Source organism: Xiphophorus couchianus, chromosome 20 (assembly GCF_001444195.1).
Source record: "Xiphophorus couchianus chromosome 20, X_couchianus-1.0, whole genome shotgun sequence".
Taxonomy (NCBI): domain Eukaryota; kingdom Metazoa; phylum Chordata; class Actinopteri; order Cyprinodontiformes; family Poeciliidae; genus Xiphophorus; species Xiphophorus couchianus.
In genome coordinates this window covers 20,217,576-20,240,023 of record NC_040247.1, presented here as the reverse complement: position 1 = coordinate 20,240,023, position 22,448 = coordinate 20,217,576, and the positions used below count along the sequence as shown (strand labels likewise).

General features: G+C 38.4%; 2 protein-coding genes across 4 annotated transcripts in view; both read left to right on the top strand.

Annotated features, from left to right (window-relative positions):
- The window catches only part of srgap2 (SLIT-ROBO Rho GTPase activating protein 2), a 63,241-nt gene extending 57,586 nt beyond the window's left edge, over positions 1–5,655 (top strand). For 2 of the 3 annotated variants that reach the window (XM_028002289.1, XM_028002290.1), the window contains exons 20-23: positions 727–861; positions 973–1,186; positions 1,475–1,585; positions 1,667–5,655. In XM_028002289.1, the coding sequence (XP_027858090.1) occupies positions 727–861; positions 973–1,186; positions 1,475–1,585; positions 1,667–2,215 (1,009 nt within the window). In that variant the 3' untranslated portion in view covers positions 2,216–5,655. The remainder of the gene's footprint in view (positions 1–726; positions 862–972; positions 1,187–1,474; positions 1,586–1,666) is intronic. The other variant, XM_028002291.1, reaches the window with a different exon arrangement.
- A 1,834-nt stretch (positions 5,656–7,489) lies between these two features.
- Positions 7,490–21,085, top strand: ikbke (inhibitor of nuclear factor kappa B kinase subunit epsilon). Its single transcript, XM_028002498.1, has 21 exons — positions 7,490–7,851; positions 9,481–9,580; positions 9,778–9,915; positions 10,470–10,599; positions 10,675–10,856; positions 12,150–12,310; positions 12,399–12,509; positions 12,609–12,788; positions 13,795–13,991; positions 14,195–14,253; positions 14,347–14,438; positions 14,527–14,628; positions 14,827–14,887; positions 15,914–16,026; positions 16,138–16,214; positions 17,430–17,469; positions 17,581–17,682; positions 18,931–19,027; positions 19,226–19,317; positions 20,318–20,389; positions 20,460–21,085. The coding sequence occupies exons 1-21, from the start codon at positions 7,814–7,816 to the stop codon at positions 20,521–20,523; spliced, it is 2,208 nt and encodes a 735-aa protein (XP_027858299.1). The 5' UTR covers positions 7,490–7,813; the 3' UTR covers positions 20,524–21,085.
- Positions 21,086–22,448: the final 1,363 nt, after the last annotated feature.

Sequence of the window (22,448 nt, the reverse complement as noted above, 5' to 3'; positions counted from 1 at the left end):
TTTTGAACTGCACAGAAACGGATACACGATTTTGATTGTATTTTGCAGATGCGTATCTGGACTGTTTGGCATTCATTCAGCACCTTTAAGTCAGTTGTTTTTAAAATCCCCTTTAGGTTTTGTATTCACTTGTCAAAGCCCAGAACTTAATCTGATAGCGAATTTGTGGCAGGACTTGAGCACGCTGACACAGCTTGAATAGTTATGCAAGAAAGAATGGAGTAAAACTGCAGCATCGCCACTCACAATACCAACTTGAGAGGAGCAAGCCTAATGACATATCCACACAGACTGTATGCTGTGATTGTAGCAAAGGGTGCATCTACTAAATACTGACATCACTTAATTTGTGGTAAATATTTTCATTTCATTTATTAGATGTCAGCTTTTACTTTTTTTGTCATTTATTTAGTCAAAAAAAACCTCTGATCTTGTTGATCAAGATTGATTTGTAAAAGCAATAAAAAGTGTAAAACATCCAAGGGGTGGATACTTTTTATACAAACTGTAGCTAATCTCCCCATCAGTTCTGATCAGCTTCCCTGTAACTTCTGGGAAAAAAAACACATTCCCACAGCATGATACTGCCACCAAGACTGTGTCCTGATTAATTTATAAAATCTTCCTTGACTTCCAAACACACAGTAGGGTTGTTCACATGTGTCCTCATTCTCGGCTGTTTGTTGTGTGATTAGTGCAATGGGGTTTTATTCTGCAATTTTTCAGATCTGATGCTGAACGCGGCAGTCCAAAGCCTGAAATGGACAGCAGGGACCAGCTGGAGCAGAGGGTGTCCACTCGGGGCAGCGCACCGTCCCCCACAGGAGGCCATGTGGCCGACATCTATCTGGCCAACCTCAAGTGGGTTGCATGTCCGCAGAATATTACCATTTTAAATATCTGTCCGTCGGGGATTTCCTGCAGTTCCCTGCCAAGTTCAGTTAAACTCAGTAAGCATTTTGTGTCCTTTAGGCTGAAGAAACGACCCGAGCCCGGGAACATCCGGAGAGCGTTCAGATCGGAGAGCGACAGCATGAGTCCAGCGGCCAGCAGCAGTGGGGCAGGAGGTGCCAGAACAGTGCCTCTCACTGGTGGAGCTCAGGTGAAAGACTCGGGAGACAAACGTCCCGTCAGCGCTCACAACATCCTCAACTCAGTCACTCGTCACTCTTCACTCAAAACAAAGGTACAGTACATGTAGTGTAGATTCTATTCTTTTTTTTTGCTCCAGACAAAAACATTTTCTTCAGACACATTGTCTGCTGATGCAGACGTTTGTAAAATAATCTGCAGTGTTTATTACTATTTAATCTTAAGAAGTTGTCATTGAATTCAGAGAAAGCCATTTATTCATATTTCAACAGATAGTTAATTGGTAGTTTTATCAATACACTCGGTGACAACCAGCCGTTTGAGGACATTTGTGAGTTTTAAATGGCCCGAAATTAAAATGAGTTTGACGCCCCTGGTTCAGGTGGAGAGTCCACAGTTACGGAAGGCGACCCCCGCAGGACGCTCCAAGAGTTTTAGCAACCACAGACCCCTGGACCCTGAGGTCATAGGTCATGTGGAGCTCACCGCACAGGTACGGCTTTTTCCTGCGTTGGAACTCGGTTCTTTTCATCCTCTGTGTTTGCTTACACCATGTCTGCCTGCTGCGTTGCAGGACACCCAGGACTCTGCCCTGAGCGAGCTCAGTAAGTTTGAAAGACAAGCGCCCTCCAAACACACGCACACCCCCGACGTGGTGCTGGACACACTGGAGCAGCTGAAGGGCATGAGCGGAGGTGGTGGAGCTTCCGAGCCCTCCAGCCCGCTCCACTCCCGTCTGCTGCGGGACAGCGAGGGCGGCCCCTCTTACGTCCACCCACTCCAGCGCAGCGCCTCGTCGGCGAGCGACGTTCCCTCGTCTTTCCGCCCTCCTAAGACCCAGCCACGGAGCCCGCTGCCATCTGCCACGTCCCCCTCCCTGTCTTCGTCGACCCTCTCCTCGTCCGTACCTTCCTTCAGGGAGGTGCGTCCACCGGCGACCAGACCGAAACCCGTGGTGTTCCCAAAGGGAGGAGGGACCGGGAGCCCGGCTATGGGCTCTCCAACCTCCATCGTCCCCCCAACGCCGCCTCCTCCACTCGTGGGCCACACACACTCACTCGCCCACACGCCCCCTCCTCCTCCGCCCCCTCCACAGTCCACTGACAAATCCTGTCCCGCTTAATTTGTCCTAAATTCATTCTAACAATCCTTACAGCTCTTTCAGCGAGTGCATCAAGCACTTCAGTTGTTTCACATAACCCCTCTACTCACATGTAGCAGTTTCTTAGCAACGGCTTTGGTGTCATTGTCTTTAGCAGGAAGAGTGTGCCCTCTGCTGGCAGCTCTGCTTTACTACAAGGTGTAGCTTGGATTTTTCTTTTCCTCTGCAGAAGAATCTCCAAACAACGCTGGATTTTAAAACCTCCAGCAGGGGAACAACATCTGGAGACTACACACACTAAATTTTTTTTGGGGGGGTAGCAAGGGTTTGCATATGAAATTATGTTTGAGTGCGAGTGTAAGAGTTATTTGCCTTTGAGAAGGAGCTCTATGTGTAAAGAACAAAAGCACTGTTTAATTTTTGTATAATAGACATGACAGGGTGTTTTTTTTTTTGACAACCCTGTGAATGGAGAAACAGATGGGAGTGTTTGATTTACGAGAACAGACTGCGAAAGCCAAGCTCCCACTTTGAAGAACCGAAACACACTGACTTGCTGCTTCAAAAGAGGCAGATGGGATTTTTGTTTTCTCTTCGGAACGATGAGAGAAAGGAAAAACATGGCCAAATAACAGTGTAACTCATGTGATCAAGAGCTTTATTTACCTCTCCTTCAGTGTTTTAATACATCTGTGTTTTTTTTTATTGCATAACATAAACATGTACCTAATATGGCCAACAGTAATTCTGAATCTAACAGCAATAAAATAATGAAAGCAAAACGTTTGGCGGTATGAAGCTGCTGTAGTGCAGCAGCTTTGCCGTGTGTCTGTGTGTAGGGTACCACTGAAACCCAGCGTCTTTTATGGCATTTTTTTGGACTGTGCACACATTTTCCCCTAATGTGTGGTGATTTGAGGCAGCTACACGCCCTTCAGGTTTTTATCATGCATGCTGGGGCCACTCACAATACCAACTAGCTGAACCGGGGATACCAGCTGTAACACAAGTTCCAAAAAGTTCATAATTTAGAAGTAAAGAAAACATCTTGATCTTGTGTTTTTACTATTTAATAATCATGTTGATAACTGGAAGCATGCAGCTGAGGATCTTCCTGAGTGTGTGCACATGTAAGCACAACCAACCACCTCATCTTCTGTGTTCCCAAGTTTATGCCAAGAATTGGTTGGGTGGGGGAAATTATGGACTGTTATATCTATCTGTATGCATGTGTGTAAGCGTGCACATGCATGGATAGAGAGTACTTATGCACCTCCCCAGCCTGCACATAAATGAATGCCAACTGAAAACTACATTCAGGAGACACGTGGGACACCAGTTCTCAATATCCTGAAAATGTGTCATTTACAGCTGCAAATGTATTTCTATTTCCCTTTAGTTTTTTCACATTTTTGCTACATTAAAACCATAATGTTAAATATATTTTAATAGAGTCTTATAGGATCAACTCAACACAAAGTAGCTCATAATTGTGAAGTGGAAGGAGGGAAACAATGGGGTTTGTTTTATCCAATACACCTCAGCAGTATTCAGTTTCCTTCAGTAGTCACCTAATTACTAAAGAGTCTGAGTGCAATTTCACCTCAGTATAAAAACAGCTGTTCTGCAAAACAGTGATGGATAATTGTCGTATTGTAGAATTGTGATGTATGATGATAAATATCAAATATAACTGATGATGTTTGCAAAAAAACCCCCAAACTGACAGTATGGTTAGTTCATTTTACTGTTTGAAGAATTATTTTCCTTGTTGACTCCATGAGAGAGTCAGTATATATCAGTACAAATGAATATATTGCAATTACAGTGTGTTGGTTGGTGACCACATACACTGACAGACTTTTACTGTTATCACAATAAATCCTGTAGAATATCATAAAAGTTTATGTTGTTATTCCATTCCTACTGTGAAGGCTTCAGAGGTTTGCTGGAGAACATTTGTGAACAAACAGCAAGATGAAGACCAAGGTTCTTATGAGAGAATCTGCTGGCAGCTCCAAGTAGTAATGGTACCCTTCACAACAAATCTGGTATTTATGGAAAGAAGGTCAATGTGGAAAGCAGTTTGGCCAAGATAATTTAGCAGAAAGAGCAAAGATTTTGGGAGAATGTGTTAAACATTAACTTTCTAGCCTACATACACAATGGTGACACACCAGGGCATGGTGGTGGCAGCACTGTGCTGCTCTTCAGCAGGGATAGGGAAGCTGGTCAGAGTTAATCAAAAGATCGCATAAGGCTAAATGCAGGACAATCCTGGAAGAAAGCCTGTTGTTCTTCTCCCAGCAGTGTGTGTTAGACCTGAGTCCAATTAAGGACCTGCAACAAAACTTGAAAGGAGATGTTCACAGACACTCCAGTTGGTAAATCCATGTCTATAGACTTTCAGCTGTGATTGCAGCAAAATGTGGTTCTACACAAAAGTAATACAAGAGACTGAATACAAATGCTCACCATAATTTCCCCTGAAAACTTTTAAAACCATCCACCTTTTGCGTTATGCACCACTTTGTGTTGGGAGATCATGTAAAATCCTACGAAAAAATAAAATATAACACTCAAGTTTATGGTTGTAGAGTGACAAACTGTGAAAAGATTTAAGGGATGCTATTACTTTTGCAAGGCACTGTAAATGAGGAACAAACCAGCTAAGATAGCTGATGTGTTGTCTTCAGTCATTGTAGCAACCCTAGCAGTGGCAGACAAGCTTGCTGTCATTAGAAAGACAATGCGAAAACATGTGAAAAAAAAATGAAACTCACAGTAAGAGAGAGCACAAATCCATGTCTTTTCAGTGTATGTTACCCTTTTTGGAAACATATTACATGGGATCACAGCTTCCCCTCTCCCCCAGCTCTACAGCGCAATCTGCATTCCTGTAATGAACTGTATCTGTCAAGTCTCTTTGAAATCTTTGTATAGTTTTTGTGCATACCTGGTGTATTTGTGTTGCTCTTACCTCAATATCACAACTGGAGGGACTGTGAAATGCAGAACCATTACTGTTCACGCGTACAGTACAAACATGCATGTGGGTGGTTGGTGCATTTGTGAAAAGGTGCAAAAGATCTTCTGTGAACTCTAATCAGTTATTGTGCACTTGGCTTGCATGTGGACTAACTGTGTGGGAATGATGTGTTGGAGTTGAATATTGTTGATGAGTATGCATTTTTTGCGTGTGCATTTGGGGGGGCGAGGGAAATCACAGAACTAAAAAAAAGACAATAATGTCAAATCTATTTATAGTTGTCTCTGTATTACTGGAGAATCATGTGCTCAGATGTACTTTGTATATACAATGTTGTACATTACAGAGGTACACTTTTGGTACAGTATTGTACAGTAATAGCAATAGTAGTTTAATCAAACAGGCCTTATATAATTCTATGTGTAGTTCTTGTAGTAGATCTGTTTTTTTTAATAAACATGGCTTGCTATAAGATTTGTTGATCCACTGAAACACGCACACAAAACACACACACCGCTGGAACACAAAGGTAACGTATAGTTAGACATATCTAACTCAAAACAGGATAAAAAATGGTTTTTCTCTGAAATGTTTTTTGTATCATCACCTCATGTAGGACTTTGATATCTCTAGTAAAGATATGTAAGAAAAAAAAGCACCAATTTCTGCATTAGCATAATTTTGCACTGGACATTTTTTAGAAAAACTCAACCTTTAATTTGAGTACATATATGTAGATATATACCACTGAGAAAAAGTATTTGCCTCTCTGCATATTTCTTTTGTTTTTACTTTTTTAATCACACTTAAATTTTTCAGATGAGCAAAATTGTAAGACAGTCATAAACTGAGTAAACATAAATTGCAATTTTCAACTACTGATTTCCTGATCAAAGAAAAAAAAAAGATATTCAAACCAACCAAAGGCATCCCTGTGGTAGCCAAGCAATGCGTAAACAAACTGAGGTAAACAAAAGCAAACAGCTGTCTAGCTAACACTAATCCAGTGTCTCTCTCGAAGGAGACAAGATAACCACACCCATTGCTTCTGGCACTACATTGCTCACTATTGACATTGTGACATTTAGTGTTGCCTCTGTCTTACAGACATGTCTCTTGGGGTATAGAGTATCTAAAACTGTGTTTTAGGTTTGAAGGCTTCTCTCTTCCTTCCCCCAAAAGAAGCAACATCAATTTGGTCAAAGAGCTCAAATATAGTCTCATCATCCCAAAGAAACACACTTCCAAACCATATCACCATGTTTCAAATGTTCATGGGCAATAATTTGTTTCAGCAGTTGAGTCTTTCTTGGATGGTGGCCTTAAAGTCCTACATGGTGAAGAGCTGTCACTGCTACTTTCCTTGTCACACAGATTCCACCTAGAGGCCAGCTGAGCAACACTCATCTTGGTAGAGACCTGGAGATCCTTATTTGGCATCTGTGGTTATTTTTCTCTCAAGTTATTAAAATTTTGTTCTTACGCCCATGACAGAATTTGTGACTTCATGTTTTGCAATGGCGTGTAGCTTTCATTCACAATAAACGTCTACTATTTTCTTTCTGAGATTAACACTAACTTTTTTTTAAAAATCAGGATCAATGTACTTCTTACGAAAAGTCTCAGAGTACAGTAGTCCAAGTGTTCAATTAAAGCAAAGGAAGGTTAATCTTTTCGGCCTTATTGTTTTTCAGGTTTCATGTTGCAATTCAGCACATCCATAAAATATACTGATCAAACTCTATGGAGATTTTGACTTTGTTCTTTTGGAAGCAGTAAAAGTATGAACAGTTTTTATGACGGTAACTTCTATAGAAGTTTTAAGAGTTTGTGTGATTTCTGACCTTAGCTGTATGTTGTTGGTGTTTCAAACAGCGGTGTGGGGAATATGTGTTTGGCTTAGAGTACATATGCTTTCCTTATTTGGAGAGAGCGTTATCTGGACACAGTAAGACCAATTTGAAAAGTGTGAGCATTTATTGAATCATTAATTAAGTGCCTGAAACAGTTCATATTACTAAGACTGAAACAATCTAGGGATAATGTACAATATCAGATTTTGTACATATAACTACTGTATCTTGTGGGGAACAAAACACACAAAACACTAAAATTATTGTAAAACATGTATCTATTCATTGCATGACTCAGTAATGTAAAACATGTATCTATTCATTGCATGACTCAGTGATCTTTCAGGCTGTAACTAGACTGGTTATTATTTACACAGCTATGGTTTAATAAGAAAGAAGTCGGAAGTTCCCCAGTTATTTCCGCTGTCATTACCCACAGAGAAACGTCCGCCCCTTTTGAAGCCTACACACTTCCTTCATCACACACACCACGGTTCAGCCACGCACAGACTCTACTGCCTTTCAGGAATCTAATAAACTTTGAATCCTCGTATAAAATTCAGGAGGCCTGCTGCTACCAGCGAGTGTTTTTTACCCCCCGTGTCACCCGCTGAGGCAGCAGCCGTCACGCCGGCATGCTGTCACTTTTTTCTGCGGAACAAGTTTTACACGCTGGCGTAATTTGTTTCCAGTCGAGTTAGTTTTGTCGCAGTTTTGAGTTGCGGACGGACTAAAACGGGTTTGAGCCACTGACCCGGGTTCAACAAAACGCTGTAGATGAATAACAGCTCAGCCAACTGCAGAACCGGAACCAGGTAAGCTAACATAGCTGCTAACATGATAACTTTTTAACATGCTAACAGACTTGGAGAATTGTGTTTAAAATGACCAGCTAAGTCCGTATAGCTAGCTCGTTATTATAGTAGTGGTTCGTAATAAATAAATAAATGAATACACATTTGTTTGTGTGTGTATTTATTTATACACATTTAAATAAATAAGTGAATCTGCTGTCACCTTATCAAACTTTCTGTGGTTCATTGTTTTGTTGCAGGAAGGGGATTGGAAAGTTGCCAAAGGGCTGGGAGTGTCAGACATCTGAAAGTGACCTGTTAATTAATGTGTCAACTAAGTTAAAACATAAATAAATGCATAAGTAAATATTGCGACTTTTTAAAGCACGCCTATTCCCATTCTTCTAAATCCAGATGAAAAAGTTAAATAAAGATTGTCTGTCTGAATGGGGTTTAGTAAAGAAAACAACCCACTGTGGGATTCCTGAGTACAAAACAATGTTTTTAACAGCACTATTGAAACATAGAGTTAAAGAGTGAGTTTCTTAAAAGTGCTTTAGATGTGCAAACACTTTTTTATGCACTTCCCTTTGGGGGTTTTGAAGCATGCCTGTATGAAATCATAAACTTCTTCATGCTGATTTTTTTTTTTTTTTAGCATATCCCAGTCTACTGAAAAGCATGTCAATTTCCAGTCATCATTTACTGTGGAAATTTCACATTGGATCTCTAGCAATGTGGATTCTGTTCTTTTCTTACTTCTTCCAGACTATTGGAAATTAATTTCCAAATTAAATGTCATGTTTGGTTTGGCAGAGCCTCAGTTCTGACAGCCGCTTGAATGATTCATAAGAATCTTTTTCTTATTTTTATATACAAGGATAAACTTACAGGTTCCGAAAAAGAGCTGCATAAACGAAATAAAAAAAACAAGGGAACAAAACTCATGCACTGAAGCAGAAGGTGGTGAACAATGAAAAATCTGGACCTTAAATACAGGGTGGAAAATGACAGAAGAGCTAGACAAACTAACTAGAGGAAATGTGGTACAGCTGCGGCAGGGAGAAATCAGGAAAACTGAGGGAAGAAAGTAACAAACAAAAGAAGCTGAACTCTGACTCCAAAGTTTGTGGAACCAAATGAAAAAAAGGCCCCAACAGAATCTAAGAAAACAATAAATACAAATTTACAAGGAGAAGAATGAACTAAGAAACTGAACATAAAGGAAGGAACTACTATGGCAAGAAACAATGATAAGCACAGATCCTGACAGATCAGAATATATCAAGACCTATAGAATATAAATAACCCATATGAAGAAGGATCACATACAAACCAAACACCGATGCAATATAACATGAAATTCAAAATGTAATTGAATTTGTAAAGATAACAACTGGTTCCAGTTTCTCTTTAGCCCGGGTAAAATGCCACTAGTTCAGAGATAACAGTAGAAAAGATAAATCGTAGTGAATCAATAAAATGTGTGTTCCTTTTTGAACTGAAAGACTGAAAACAACTTTTGCATGAGGTTGTAATTAATTGAGATGCACCTATTCTACTTCTTTGGCCATCTTTTCTCATATATTTCAAATTGTGATTTGCCAAGTGTTTCTGCTACCACATGACTCTTCTCTCTGCTTCTTTTAGTATGTCGGGTATAACAGGAAGCACACCAAACTACCTGTGGTCTGTACATGACGTCCTTGGGCAGGGGGCCACTGCCAGTGTCTACAAAGCGCGCAACAAGGTAGCCACCACCGCAGAGCCATTTCACATCAATAGTACTTCCCTGCGTCATTTTAGTCACCATCTCATACAATGTAGCCTTTGCTGTTGCATCTTCAAAGATAAGGAAAGGCTGTGGTTTCAGTGATGTGGGCTGTCTGACGCTCGCTTGTGATGCTCTGTGCTGATGATTGCGCCGCGATGTGCGTACTTGTGCAGAGATCAGGCGAGCTGGTGGCTGTGAAAGTGTTCAACGTGCTGAGCTACAGCCGCCCCCATGATGTCCAGATGAGAGAGTTCGAGATGCTCAAGAAGCTCAACCACAGCAACATTGTGAGGCTGTTTGCTGTTGAGGAGGTAATGGAACCAGAGGAAGAGGAAACGGAAACATAGTGACATGTTGCAACTAGGCATGTCGCAATAAGCGATGGATCAATTGATTGCATGATAAATTAAATCGAGCTCGATAATTTCCATTTGCATGATTGTTTTTCTTGGTTCTCTTTCTACCAAAGATTGGATGACCAAAGGGCTTCATTGGTCTCAACTAACCTTTTGTTTGAATTTTGTTTACGGAGACTTCAGCATCCTTTTTATAAGTTGTTTTGGGTGCTTTGTTTACTTATTTTGGATATGTAAAATGTCTTTCAGTTCCACGTTTATTGATCTTTGAGAGGGTGTACTTGGATCATTATGCCGTTCTTATTATATTAGTTGAAAATGATATTCAAACAATAATATTGCCAATTGTCGCAATAACGTCTGGAACAATTTATCATCCAGCAAAATTTGCTATTGTGACAGGCCTAGTTGCAACAACTGGAATATTTCACATAGATTTTTTTAAAGTTGCTACTAAATCTTTTCTTATAAAGGAGTGCAGCTGTCTGACTTTGTTAGTTTTCTCCCAGCTGCAAACAAAGCAGAAGGTCCTGGTGATGGAGTATTGTTCAGGAGGGAGTCTGCTCACCTTGCTTGAGGACCCAGAAAACGCATTTGGCTTGCCTGAAGCAGAGTACCTCACTGTATTGCAGTGCGTAGGTAGGTTCATGGGCATGATTTTGCTCCATAGTTTCGTGTGCCCATGTGTGACCGCCATCTTTGTTTTGTCTGCAGTGCAGGGTATGAATCATCTGCGGGAATACGGAGTAGTGCATCGGGACATTAAGCCGGGAAACATAATGAGGCAGGTTGGAGAGGACGGCAAGTCCGTCTACAAGCTGACGGACTTTGGAGCAGCGAGAGAGCTGGAAGACGATGAGAAGTTTATGTCCATTTATGGAACTGAGGAATATCTGGTAGGAATTTAGTCATAGCACCAAACTTTGCTGCCCTGTGCAGCAGCGCTTTTTTCTCTTCGAGAATAGGGAGTTGAAAAATTAAAGGTACTCTAATTAAAGATAGAAAAAAACCTTTAAAATGGCGACTAAGTATAGCATTTTACTAATAAAGAAAAAATTAATGTAATTTTACAGATTTGGGTAAGTATAAAAACATTGAGTATGGACTTTTTAAAATCTTCAATTCAAGAGCATAATGCCAATAATCTTTCTTAATAAATGCACTGGATTTTACATTGATTTATAGTTAAATACCACGATTTATTTTTGATTAGCAAAATTAGACCTTAATGTACGCAATTTACTTAACAGTATTTTAGAGTTCAAATTATGGACTGAATGCATACAAGCTCAAAAATTACAAAAAGAATCACTCTTTCCAAACATTTTGGAAATTAGACATCTTCAAATACAGGTTGAACTGGACCTTAGACTGACTCTGGTGCCAAAGTTGAACAATGTCGGGTGCACTAATGTACTAAAACTACTAATTTTTGAAAGGTCCCAAACTTGACAAACTGCATTACAGAATCAGCATTTTTTGTAGAATGCGACAGCTGTTATTCAACAAGTGCAAATAGTTACAGATTATGAAATAGAGTTCGTCCATATGCAAAAAACGCAACAAAATTGCACAGTACCACACTCTGACTGGAGGCCAGTTTCAGTAAACTTTGTGATTTATGAACCCATAGATAAGTTCAGGGCAAGCATTTTCTCAAGAAGTGAATCTAAAAACATAACTCTGGAAAAGTACAGAATTTTACAAAGGAAAATTTAGGAGCCCCATAATTTCCTGACTTCTGCGCTACCTAAATGTTATGTTCTCTGGTCTCCTTCTGATGTCACTATGTTGCATTTGGACTAAGGAAGAAATCTCAATAAAATACACAAAAAATTTAAGTGAATGATAAAATGCAGAGTGAGATTAATTTTGAGATTCTTGATTAGATGAACCGCAGCTTCTTATATCCAGGCGGCATATTTGCAGCTTCTTTTGTCAACTCTTTCCTCTGATGCACATCTCTGTGTTGCAAGCGGTATTCTGTTAAGAGCATCACAGTGGAATGACAAAATGTCTCAGATCTCCTGACTGAATGACCTGGTTTTAGTCAAATGAGGAAATATGCTACATATGATAGAGGTGCTCCTAATTGTGATTATTTGTATTGGCAACAACAGATTAATTAACAGAGAAAATAAAGCATTGCTTTTCTAATTTTCTACTCCATTTTCTCTCTGTATGAGCAGCACCCAGACATGTATGAACGCGCTGTGCTCCGTAAGCCTCATCAGAAATCCTACGGAGTGAGTGTTGACTTGTGGAGCATCGGCGTGACCTTGTACCACTCTGCCACAGGAAGTCTCCCTTTCACACCTTTTGAAGGACCCCGTAAAAACAAACTCACCATGTAAGCTGCAGGCTTTGACTCGCTCCTAAAACCTATCTGGAGTTTGAAACGCTGAAACCCTTCCTTCCTTGTTTGACTTATCCTTCAGGTACAAGATAACCACAGAGAAACCCGCGGGAGCAATAGCCGGCACACAGCGAGTGGAAGGTGGTCCTATAGAGTGGAGCTACCACTTACCTTACAGCTGCCAGCTTTCACAGTAATTCCTCAGTTTATAGGAGTGTGTTAACTAGTGATATATTTAGTCTGTGCACACATATTTCTTTCCATTTACATTCACACCTGTGTCTGTCTGCAGGGGTCTGAAAGCCCTTCTAGTTCCTGTCCTCGCAGGCATAATGGAGGCTGACCAAGGCAGGTGTTGGGGTTTTGACCAGTTCTTCACAGCCACTACAGACGTATTGCAGCGGCAGCCCGTTTATGTGTTCTCCCTGCAGCAGGCCATGGCTCACAGTATTTACGTCCATCACTACAACACGTACGTCTGCGCTGGCATGATGTGGACACACACTTTGTGATCAAACTTAAAATGTATCTGTATTTCATTCTGATTTTAAGTTATCATTTTATTGGGAAAAGGACTCAGACTTTCAGACCTTTTTGGCAAGTTACTGAATTATTTGTTTCTAAAGATTTTGTAGGATGTAAGTCAAATTGAAGGGTGGAGAACTCTTAGTTTGTTCATTTGTTGGACCATTTTGTTGTGTCTCGTCTTTGTCTAACAAAGATTTACAGCTGCAGTCCTGGTAAAGTAGAAGATAAGCATTCTGCCATTAAGTATGCTGCAGCTATGCAACAAAAACTAGTAAAATAGAGCACACTACCCCAGTTGTAAGGTCTTTACATGATTTACTGCAGCTTAGAAAATAGACTTTGAAATACTTCTGTTAGTTTAAAAATCACTTAATAGATTAGCACCAAAATACATTTATTTTGGTGCTAATCTATTAACAACAGATACTGTTGTTGGTATGTCAACCTTCCAGACCCCTGAGGTCTTATGGTTCTGGCCTGCTCTGCGTCCACAGAAACAAACATGGAAAAGCAATATTCCGTTTTTATGCTCCACTAATCTATATTAACCTACCAGAAAACTGTAAAACAGACAAAACACTGAGTTCCTTAAGATCAAGACTAAATTCAATTTCTTTACATTTGATTAATAATAACAAGGGTGGATTCATTTTAGGCTTTATTCTAACATCTCACGAGGATAATTTTTGATGATAGAAAAATTGCAATGTTTGTTGCTTTGTTGTTTGATGTTTTCATCATGTGAAGCACCTTGAATTGCCAGTTATTGAAATATATTTTACAAATAAATTTGCCCTACTTCAGCTAACAATAACAAGAGATGTGATATGTTTGCCTTCTGTATTTTATAGTGTGAAATATACAAAATTTGGAAACCAGAGGGGTAAATTCTTGGCTTTCCACAAAATCTTACCCAAGATAAGCTAAAATGTCTCCTTTGTGCTAAGCAGAGTGTCGGTGTTCTTTGAAGAGGTGGCAGCTCAGACTGGTATTGGCATCCCGCAACAACAGCTCATGTACCTGGGCCATGATCTGGTTCTGGAGGGCAGCATGAAGGTGGTGAACCTTCCATGCACTTCATCTTCCCAGCCTCTCATTCTGCTCAGCAGGATGCCGGAAATCAACACCAGCCTGCCCTTCAGAGAGCGTAAGGCAAACAGAGACGACCTTCACGTTTCTTTTGGCCATCTCCCGTCTCGCTAATTTAATGAAATCTGTCTGAGAGCTACACCAGTGTGTACATAGCAAAGAAGGAAGTCACATTTAGAATAAAACATGAGTCCTGAGTTATTAGTAAAACCTAAACCTAATGTCATGAATCATCTTTCTTTGGATTTCTTTTTTCTTTAGCGGAAACGCCTCCCGTTCCATTCAAGTTTGACGTAGTGACAGATTACAGTTTTTCCAAGGTACTGTTACTCATACTATTTTCTACCAAATTCAAGTTTATTTTAGCATTGTTTAATTAGAAATTTATTATGATCTTTTTTTTCTTTTTTTAGATAATAGTGGGAATAGTTCACCAGTACAAGAGGATCGTACTGTTGCTTCACACATATAGAGAGTTGCTGCTACAGGGCTACTACAGCTACATGTGAGACCTTTGCATGCAGAAAGAGATAAATTCTCTCTCACCAGGTTATCTTATCCTTCTTGCTTCTTTTTTTTCTCTTGTTTCTCAGGATGAAGTTGCGTCACGAGTGCACAGAGGCCATGCACAGCATTGCGATAATCACCATTAGATTGCAGTCCTGCCTCAGCGCACAGCACACAATACACAAACTGTACGTTCAGTTGCGGCTTTTAGAAGCAGATCTCTTGGCCACCATGTTGTAGCTGTAATTTTTCAAACCTTGCACAAGCATTAAAATTCAGATCTGAATTTGTTCCCTACAATGTGAACAACTCTGGATTCTTGCAGTTGGATTTCCATTACTATCATTATCTCGTGTAATCTCTGTCTTCTATTGTGTGTGTTTTAGAGCTTTATACTCAGCTGAAAATCAAGGCTCCGCTGATGACTGCAGTCAAAAGCTGCAGCTGGTAAGCGCCTCCAGGCAGCAACACCAGAGTTCAGTCTGACTAATGTAGGACTGTTTTACCCCCAGGCAGATTTAGTACAGACTGGCCGTTTGCAGTGTTTTCCCCTATTTGAATTGTACATTATTAATACACACAGTTATACCTGCTCACTGTGAGTCATGAAAATGATATGAGAACTGTGTGCTGGCTAAATACCTAAAGGTGTTTTTGGTGGAATATTTTTTTGCCATCTTTTGTTGAGAAGAGCTAACTGGACTCAGATTTTAACCTCTGCACTGGTTTCTTAGTGTTTGTGGATAGCTTATGTTTTTTTTATTTGCCTTTAAAGCTTCTAATAATTTACAAATTTTTGTCTGACTTTCTTTTGACTTGTACCACCCCTAATTATTTTTATCTTATTAATTTCTTCATGCTACGTTTTAAAAACTTTTGGCTATACATGTTTGCAGTTTATTTCTATCTAATGTTAATTGACACTTTTATTTTCTGTTATTCCTGTTTGCTGTTATGAATTGGTCTTACTTGTTTTTGTCAATTTAATATATTTTTATTTATTACATTCTGTTAATTTATCTTAATTTTATTTGCCTTTCTTATTAACAATTTGTTCATTCCTATATGTTATCTCCAGTGTTTTGCCATTACAGACAGCTACAGATACAGTCCTCTTTGTGCTTATTTAAGATCTGTTAGCATGAAAATGTTTCTGTGGATTTATGTTTGTGGGGCATCAGGTGTGGAAAGGAGGCTTGTTTTTTATTCCTGTATTTTCTTTGGTTGGTTCCTTGTAATTTAGAATTTGATGATTTATTAAGTTCTGTGTTTGATTTTTAAATTCACTTTTATTCAAGTAAGTTATTACTTTTAGCGGAGCAGAAAGTCAGTATATCACAGGAGACAGAAGATGGTCATTAATAGCTTAAATGAAATAGAACTAATTGTAAATGCATTCATGTGAATAATAACAGCAAACAGGTTGTTTCTTTTTGCATCATGTAACAGGATGTGTTGCTGTTGTCATCACAGGTTCATCAGCATCTGCCTATTTATTCCACTGGCATTCGGGAGTTTCAGACTCAGCTGCAGCACCTACAGATACAGCAGGCTAAGCTAGCCGAGACCCTCACTCATGATAAGGGGTATTGTGGAGGAGCTGTGTTGTTTTTTCACTAGAATTTATTGTTGAGAATATATGTTTGTTGTTTAAAGTTTTTATTTTTATTTATTTATTTATTTTTTTTGCTACACAGTTGTCAGAAGATGCAGATGCTGCTGGAGAAGATAACAGCAATTCATCAGCAGTATCGCAAAGACAGACTCACAGGAAGTATGAAGGCTTTTATAGCTGCACACTTTTTGTCTCAGTTTATTTTAGGTTTTACTAGATTTTTTTAAAGAGCAGATTCTCATTTTTAATTTGGGTAGAGATACAATGCTGTGAAAGTGATTTTACAATGTATTTTCTACTTTTGCTTTTTCATCACCCATTGAATGTTACAGATCCTTAAAATATCTGCATCAAAGATAACCGGAGTTAATACAAAATTCAGCTTTAAACTATGAGTTTTTTTAAGAGAAACAAAATTAACCTTGCCTATGTGGAAAACTTTATCTTCTTCATCAAATCCCAAATTAACAGTTTTGGATAGCAAAGTTTTTACTTAATTATTTAGAATGGGGCCTGATTACAGCCAGACTTGTTGAACCAAGAAATTACTTGCATAGAAACTCACAATAGGAAGTGAAGGATTTCAAAAAGGATATAAGAAACAAAACCACTACTGTATATTGGCATGAAAGGATTACAGTGGCATTTCTAAATGTATGGGACTCTACCAAATCACAGCAAGAACCAATATCAGCATATCGAATAGACATGAAAACCTTCCAAAGAGTGACTAGACTACCAAAATGACTCAGAGCGAATCGACTACTCATACAGGAAGTCACAATAAACCAAGAACACAAAACACAACAGGCCTCACGTCCCACAGTTAAGGTCAGAGTTCATTATTCAGCAGTTAGACACTTTTCCAAAATAGAATCCACGAGTGACGTTTAAGATGAAAACTGCTGGTGAAAGAAAGAAAAAAGAAAAAAACACAACTTCCTGTTTCACATTTGCCAAAAACCTTCTTGATGATCCTGAAGAGTTTTATGAAAGATTCTGTGGACTGAAAAAAGAAAGGTGGAACTTTGCTGGGAGGTCAGCATCTGTTTAGAGTTTTTGAGAAACTTCAACAGAGTTTAGGATAAAGAGCAGCTTATCTACAATTAAACATGGGAGAGGTAGTTTAATATGAAGAGGATGTATTTTTAACCAATTTTTGACCTTAAGCTCAAGTACACCCGGGTCAAACAGCAGGTCAATAATTCAGGGCAAATATTTTTTCATAGCATTGTCCCAATAAATTAATCCTGTCAGTTTTAGCCCTTGTAGATTGTCTTTAATACATTGAATACATTTGGATGAACAACTAAAAGCAAAAACTGTCATGAATACAAATATTGACTTTTCTGATTTATTGCTTTTTTAAACCAGAACTTCTGTATAACGATGAGCAAATACACAAGTTTGAAAAGTGAGTTGACTCTTTTTTTTTTTTCTTTTTTTTTAATGTGGCTTCATGGTTCTACCTGATTGAGACCTCGGCGTAGGAAGCATCTGAACTTGTTCGCTGTCCTTTTCCCAGAATGCACCTGGTGTCCCACATAAAGCGGGTGAAATCTCTCTTCAGAGAGGAATGTGTGCAGAGGTATAAAGAGCTCTTGGCTTCAACAAGGACATGGAGCAGGTCAGAGCAGCAACACAATCCAATGCCTGTTTTAAAGAGATTACAGATCTTCACATTGCTTGTCCTGTTTAACTTTTTTAAACATCTTATTTGTAAGGTAACACTTGAGTTTTGTTTAATTCCTTCAAGTCATTATTTTTAAATAATTAGAAATTAGGAATTTATTTCAGTAAGTTCAAAAATCTTGATTATTCCCAGTTACCTAATGGTATTTTATAAAATAACATTGGAAAATTTGTTTTCTCATGCTTTTCTGTCTCAATTTTAACTGATCTGAGCCTATAGTTAAAAAATAAAACATTACAAATACCCTTACCTGTCAAATCTCCCGTTTTGGCTGGGAAACTATTCCATCCCGGCGTGCTCCAGTATTAGCATTTTCCCATAAATTTCCCATCTTAGAGTCTTTACCCTGCACTCAAATACAGGAACTTTTATTCTTGTATTTGTGCAAGGAAGTCTGTGTATGTAGAAATCTGTTTAAGTTATTACGATTTTTAAAAATGGAGGCTAAAAGGTATTTAAAAACTTCACAGTATTTTTGGAAACTGCCTCGAATCAGAACATCAGAAATGCTGATAAAACCTTGTCCTGCATATCATTAAATAGGCGACTTCAGCAAACCCGTTTTGTAACACTCAAGAGCACACAATAATTTCATTCAGTCAGTTTTCAAATATATTGATATGAAACCAAAAGTAGGAAAATGCAGCTGTGCAAAAGGCACAACCTGAATCTTTGTGGGAGACATCAATAAAAGGTCATTTTTACCATGATAATTTCAAATTCTTATTATGATTACTATTTTCTGTGATCAATTATACTGTTGCCCATTCCTAAAATAAATGCATATATTTTTGCAGAACTTAGCAAAACACAGAAATTATTAAATAAAAATGCTAATAGTGTCTCTCTTAAATGTCTTCACAAATTGAAGTGCAAAACTCAAAACTGGGAGGAAATGTATACAAAGGAACTGTTTTATAATAACATATTGGGGAAATTTTATGTATTTAATGAGAGTTTCAAGGAGTTATTCAAACATATATTTAGCTTCGTAATGTTACTGTAGTTGAGACACTGGAATAAGCTTTATTGACGACTTTTCTGGGTTAATTATCTCTCAGCCTTACAAAAACAGATACAATTAGGTTTTATAGTATCCTGTCCCACCTCTGTATTGTTGGTGGTTGTAATGATTTATAGTAGCCCTGAGTTATACATTTCTGCTTTCATTTGTATTTGCAGCGTTTTGTTGGATATGCAGACACGACTGCAGGACTTCACTTCTTTCTCTGCTGGCTTACTGGGAGACTTGGATATTAGCGAGCAGCAGCAGAATAAGGTCAACATGAGTTTTTTTATGACTTTCAGATTTTTTTGTTCTATTAGAAGCTCAGCTTTCTCTCTTTGGGAAGGTCAAACCTTTCTCTTTATTTATGAACATGTGCTCTTGTACTTTGGATTCTTTATGGGGTTTTTTTTTACGTTGGGGATGTTTGGGATCTCTGAAGATGTTTCGTCTCGTGCGTCTCTTCCACAGGCTATGAACAGAATCCTTAGCTCTTCTCAGTTTGGTAGAGCTGAACAGCAGCCTGAAATCACACCCAGGGACAAGTCTCAGATGGTCTTCAGGTGGGTTTAAGTTTAAACCTGTTGTAATTCATCAACAGTTTGGTCTTGTCTCAAGGACCTGTTGAATTTTAACGAAATTGTAATTGGGGAAATTACCTTAAAACATGGATATACTGTATGCTCCCCTGTACAGATTGTTTGACAGTTTTAGATGTAGACAACAATCATGACAGTCCTGATTGCCAAATAATAATAAAAATGATATGGAGACAGCTGAACAATATGACAACAAATGTTGCTTAAGGCTGGAAATTTAGCAAGGAAAAAGAAAACAAACTCTAAACACAAAGAGCAGAGACATTAACACATGGAACATTTAACATTTACTTTATTATCAATAAAATTTATAAAGATGGCAAGAAGAAGCCTTATATGAAAGAGAATTACAAAGTTTAGCGAGTTTGTTGGCAATCAAACTAAAACCCAATCCTTCACAACTGAGAAACACTGAAATCTGTAATTTTTTGTAAAGGTTGGGCTTTGTGACGTCACTATTAGGACTGAGTGAAAACATTTTAGGCATTCTGTTCATAAAGCGCTAAAAATACAACAAAAAATATTTATTCTCCTTTAAACTATAAATGAACAATAAACTCATTGGTTTGTTATTGTTCATTTAGAAAATCTTTAAAACATTCTGTGCTACATATTCCTTCACTGCCTGAATTTGTTCACTTACTTAAAATGCATTTAAGTAAGTTTGTGTTCTTGCTGTCAAAAATATGAAGAACATATTAGTAATTTCAACATAATAAATAATTGTAAATCTTAGTTTATTATGCATCAGTTAGCATAACCACAGCCACCAGATGGCAGCAAAGTGTTTCTAATCTGATCTGTGGTATGTGTTGAATCTTAGTAATGTGCCATTTTGTTATTGTGGTGGTTTGAGGTGAACTTGCAGCAATAGAGCTTAATAACTTGAATACCCATGCCAGCTTGTGTAGCTGTAGATACAAACTCTCAGTTGTCTGATCTCATGAGTTGCTTTTTGTTGTAGGATGCATCATCTGAGGGACGAAATGGAGCTTCTGGTCAGAGAACTACAGTGTAACAACAGCATGATAGAGAGGTGAGTTCTGTAAACAGCTTTAATTCTTTAAACTCTTCCTCAGTTTGATGATATTTCTTCGAACTCACAGCCTCGGCGGAGTGAATTCTTCAGCTGCTCTGGATGCCGGTCCGACTAGACCATCCACACTGTGACATTGATGTGCAATCTTTGGATTTTTACCTCTCAAGTCCACCCACAGTGTCTCTTGCAATCACTGCCACTGATGAACTGCGTGGTAGAGCTTCTATCTATGGATGGCTGTCATCATATAAAAGGAAGCAGTCAGAGACGTTCAGTAGAATGTGAATCTCAATTTAAAGAGAGATGCAGGATGAGGCTCAGATTAATGTTTTTAGGCATTGTGTTTGTGTGAGTGTGTGTTTCCTGCCTGAGTAAAGCAGTTCAATGCAAACCTCATTAATGCCTTTTGTGTTATTGTATTTTTAATAGGCTGCCATAGTGATAGACTGTGGGCATGAAACAAAACAAATGCTCTGTCAGCAGCTGGAGTGTTTTATTGGTTGCATTTCCTGTTTTCCCTTCTACCAGAGAAGTTCTCAAGAATCCAAACATTCTGCCTGTGAGTTCATTTACATAAATTCTGGTATTCTAGAGTTTATGATAAACTGCACTGGTTTAATACATTTAATCTTTTTTTTTATGTCTTTGTTTTCATAATTGTATTTAGTAAATCCCGATTTGTGATCATCTGTGTGCAGTATTGATCTCTTTTGTTTTACCACTTTATAAGTGGTTTGACATTTAAAGTGATTAGTTTTTATAGAAGATGCATTATTCTGGAAGAGGAAGTCTGTCGCTTACAGTAAATCAACCAGGAAGTAGAAATAAGATGGATACAGCGACCCTTTGGTCATCTCTTAAAATCTTAATTGAGGCCTGATTAAAATTGGAGGTTTTGTGTGAAAGAGAATTAACAAGTTGTAATTGTTTTAATTTAATAGCTCCATGTATCATGAACTCAGGTAATGTTAATACAACGATTGTAAAAAGAAATCTCAATACAAGCTGTTTGAATGAATCACAGTATTCCTGGTGACGATGATGGCGTATTAACATTTTCATACCCCATTACAAGTTTAGAATATTTTACTGGGATTTTGTGTGATTCACCACTAAAGTAAAGGGGGATTCAGAACAAAAGCATACCATAGTTGTATCTTTATTACCATTTGTTAAAATATTGTATATTGGCTCCATGTCAGGCTGCCATTTAACATCCTAATATATTAGCTTATAGTTGTAGAAAAAGTCAAATATTGACATGTTTAAGGAGTATGAATACTTTCATCAGGATTGTATCTAAAGTAATGTTCCTGTTTGTGTGTGTGTTTTTTTTTACCATGTGATTTCCCTGAAAAGATAGTAAACATGGTCAGGGGAAACTCTACAATGAACCCTGCTGTGTCACTTCACTGACAGTACATTAGAGTAACATTAAATAATCACAGTAGCTGTGATCTGCCCTGTAGGGGAAATCCAGGGCATAGTTGTTTGTGGTTGAAAAAGGGTATTCTCAAAGAAAAGACCTTTATGAGGTCAAACGTACTTCATCCTTTCACACATGCAAACTTGATTCCCATTTACTTTTAAAAAAAAAAGTAAATGGGATGATGTACGTTTCTCCATTGTCAAACACAGCCTTCATAAAATCAAATCAATTGTTTAGCATAATTTCAAAGTTATTACAACTTAGATTACAGAAAATGAAATGTAATGTTTTTTCAGTGTGTGTGTGAGTGGGCGTGTTTGAGAAAGCCCTCGTAGTTTCAGTTTAGTTTGAGAGGGGGAAGAAGCGGGGGTAAATTCAGATGCCTCTGTGGGTTTTTAGCCGCTCATATGACGTGCTTTTGGCAAAGTGGAAAGTTTTATGTCCTTTTCTAGCCCACACTAACAAGTGAGACATTGTGTTGTTTTTCATACTGTTGAACATCTTTCTGTAAATACAGATGGCAATCCTGCTCCAGAGGTGGAGCAGATGGGATGTCTTGCTAAAATATTAAGGCATGTCTGTCTGCCCTTTGTTGTGGTAGAATTTGTTAAAGATTCATCCATCCAT

Coding starts and splice junctions, on each gene's coding strand:
- ikbke (XM_028002498.1), top strand. CDS start 7,814: ATGAATAACAGCTCAGCCAACTGCAGAACCGGAACCAG. Junction 7,852..9,480: donor AACTGCAGAACCGGAACCAG/GTAAGCTAACAT, acceptor TGCTTCTTTTAG/TATGTCGGGTATAACAGGAA. Junction 16,215..17,429: donor CAAAGACAGACTCACAGGAA/GTATGAAGGCTT, acceptor TTTTTAAACCAG/AACTTCTGTATAACGATGAG.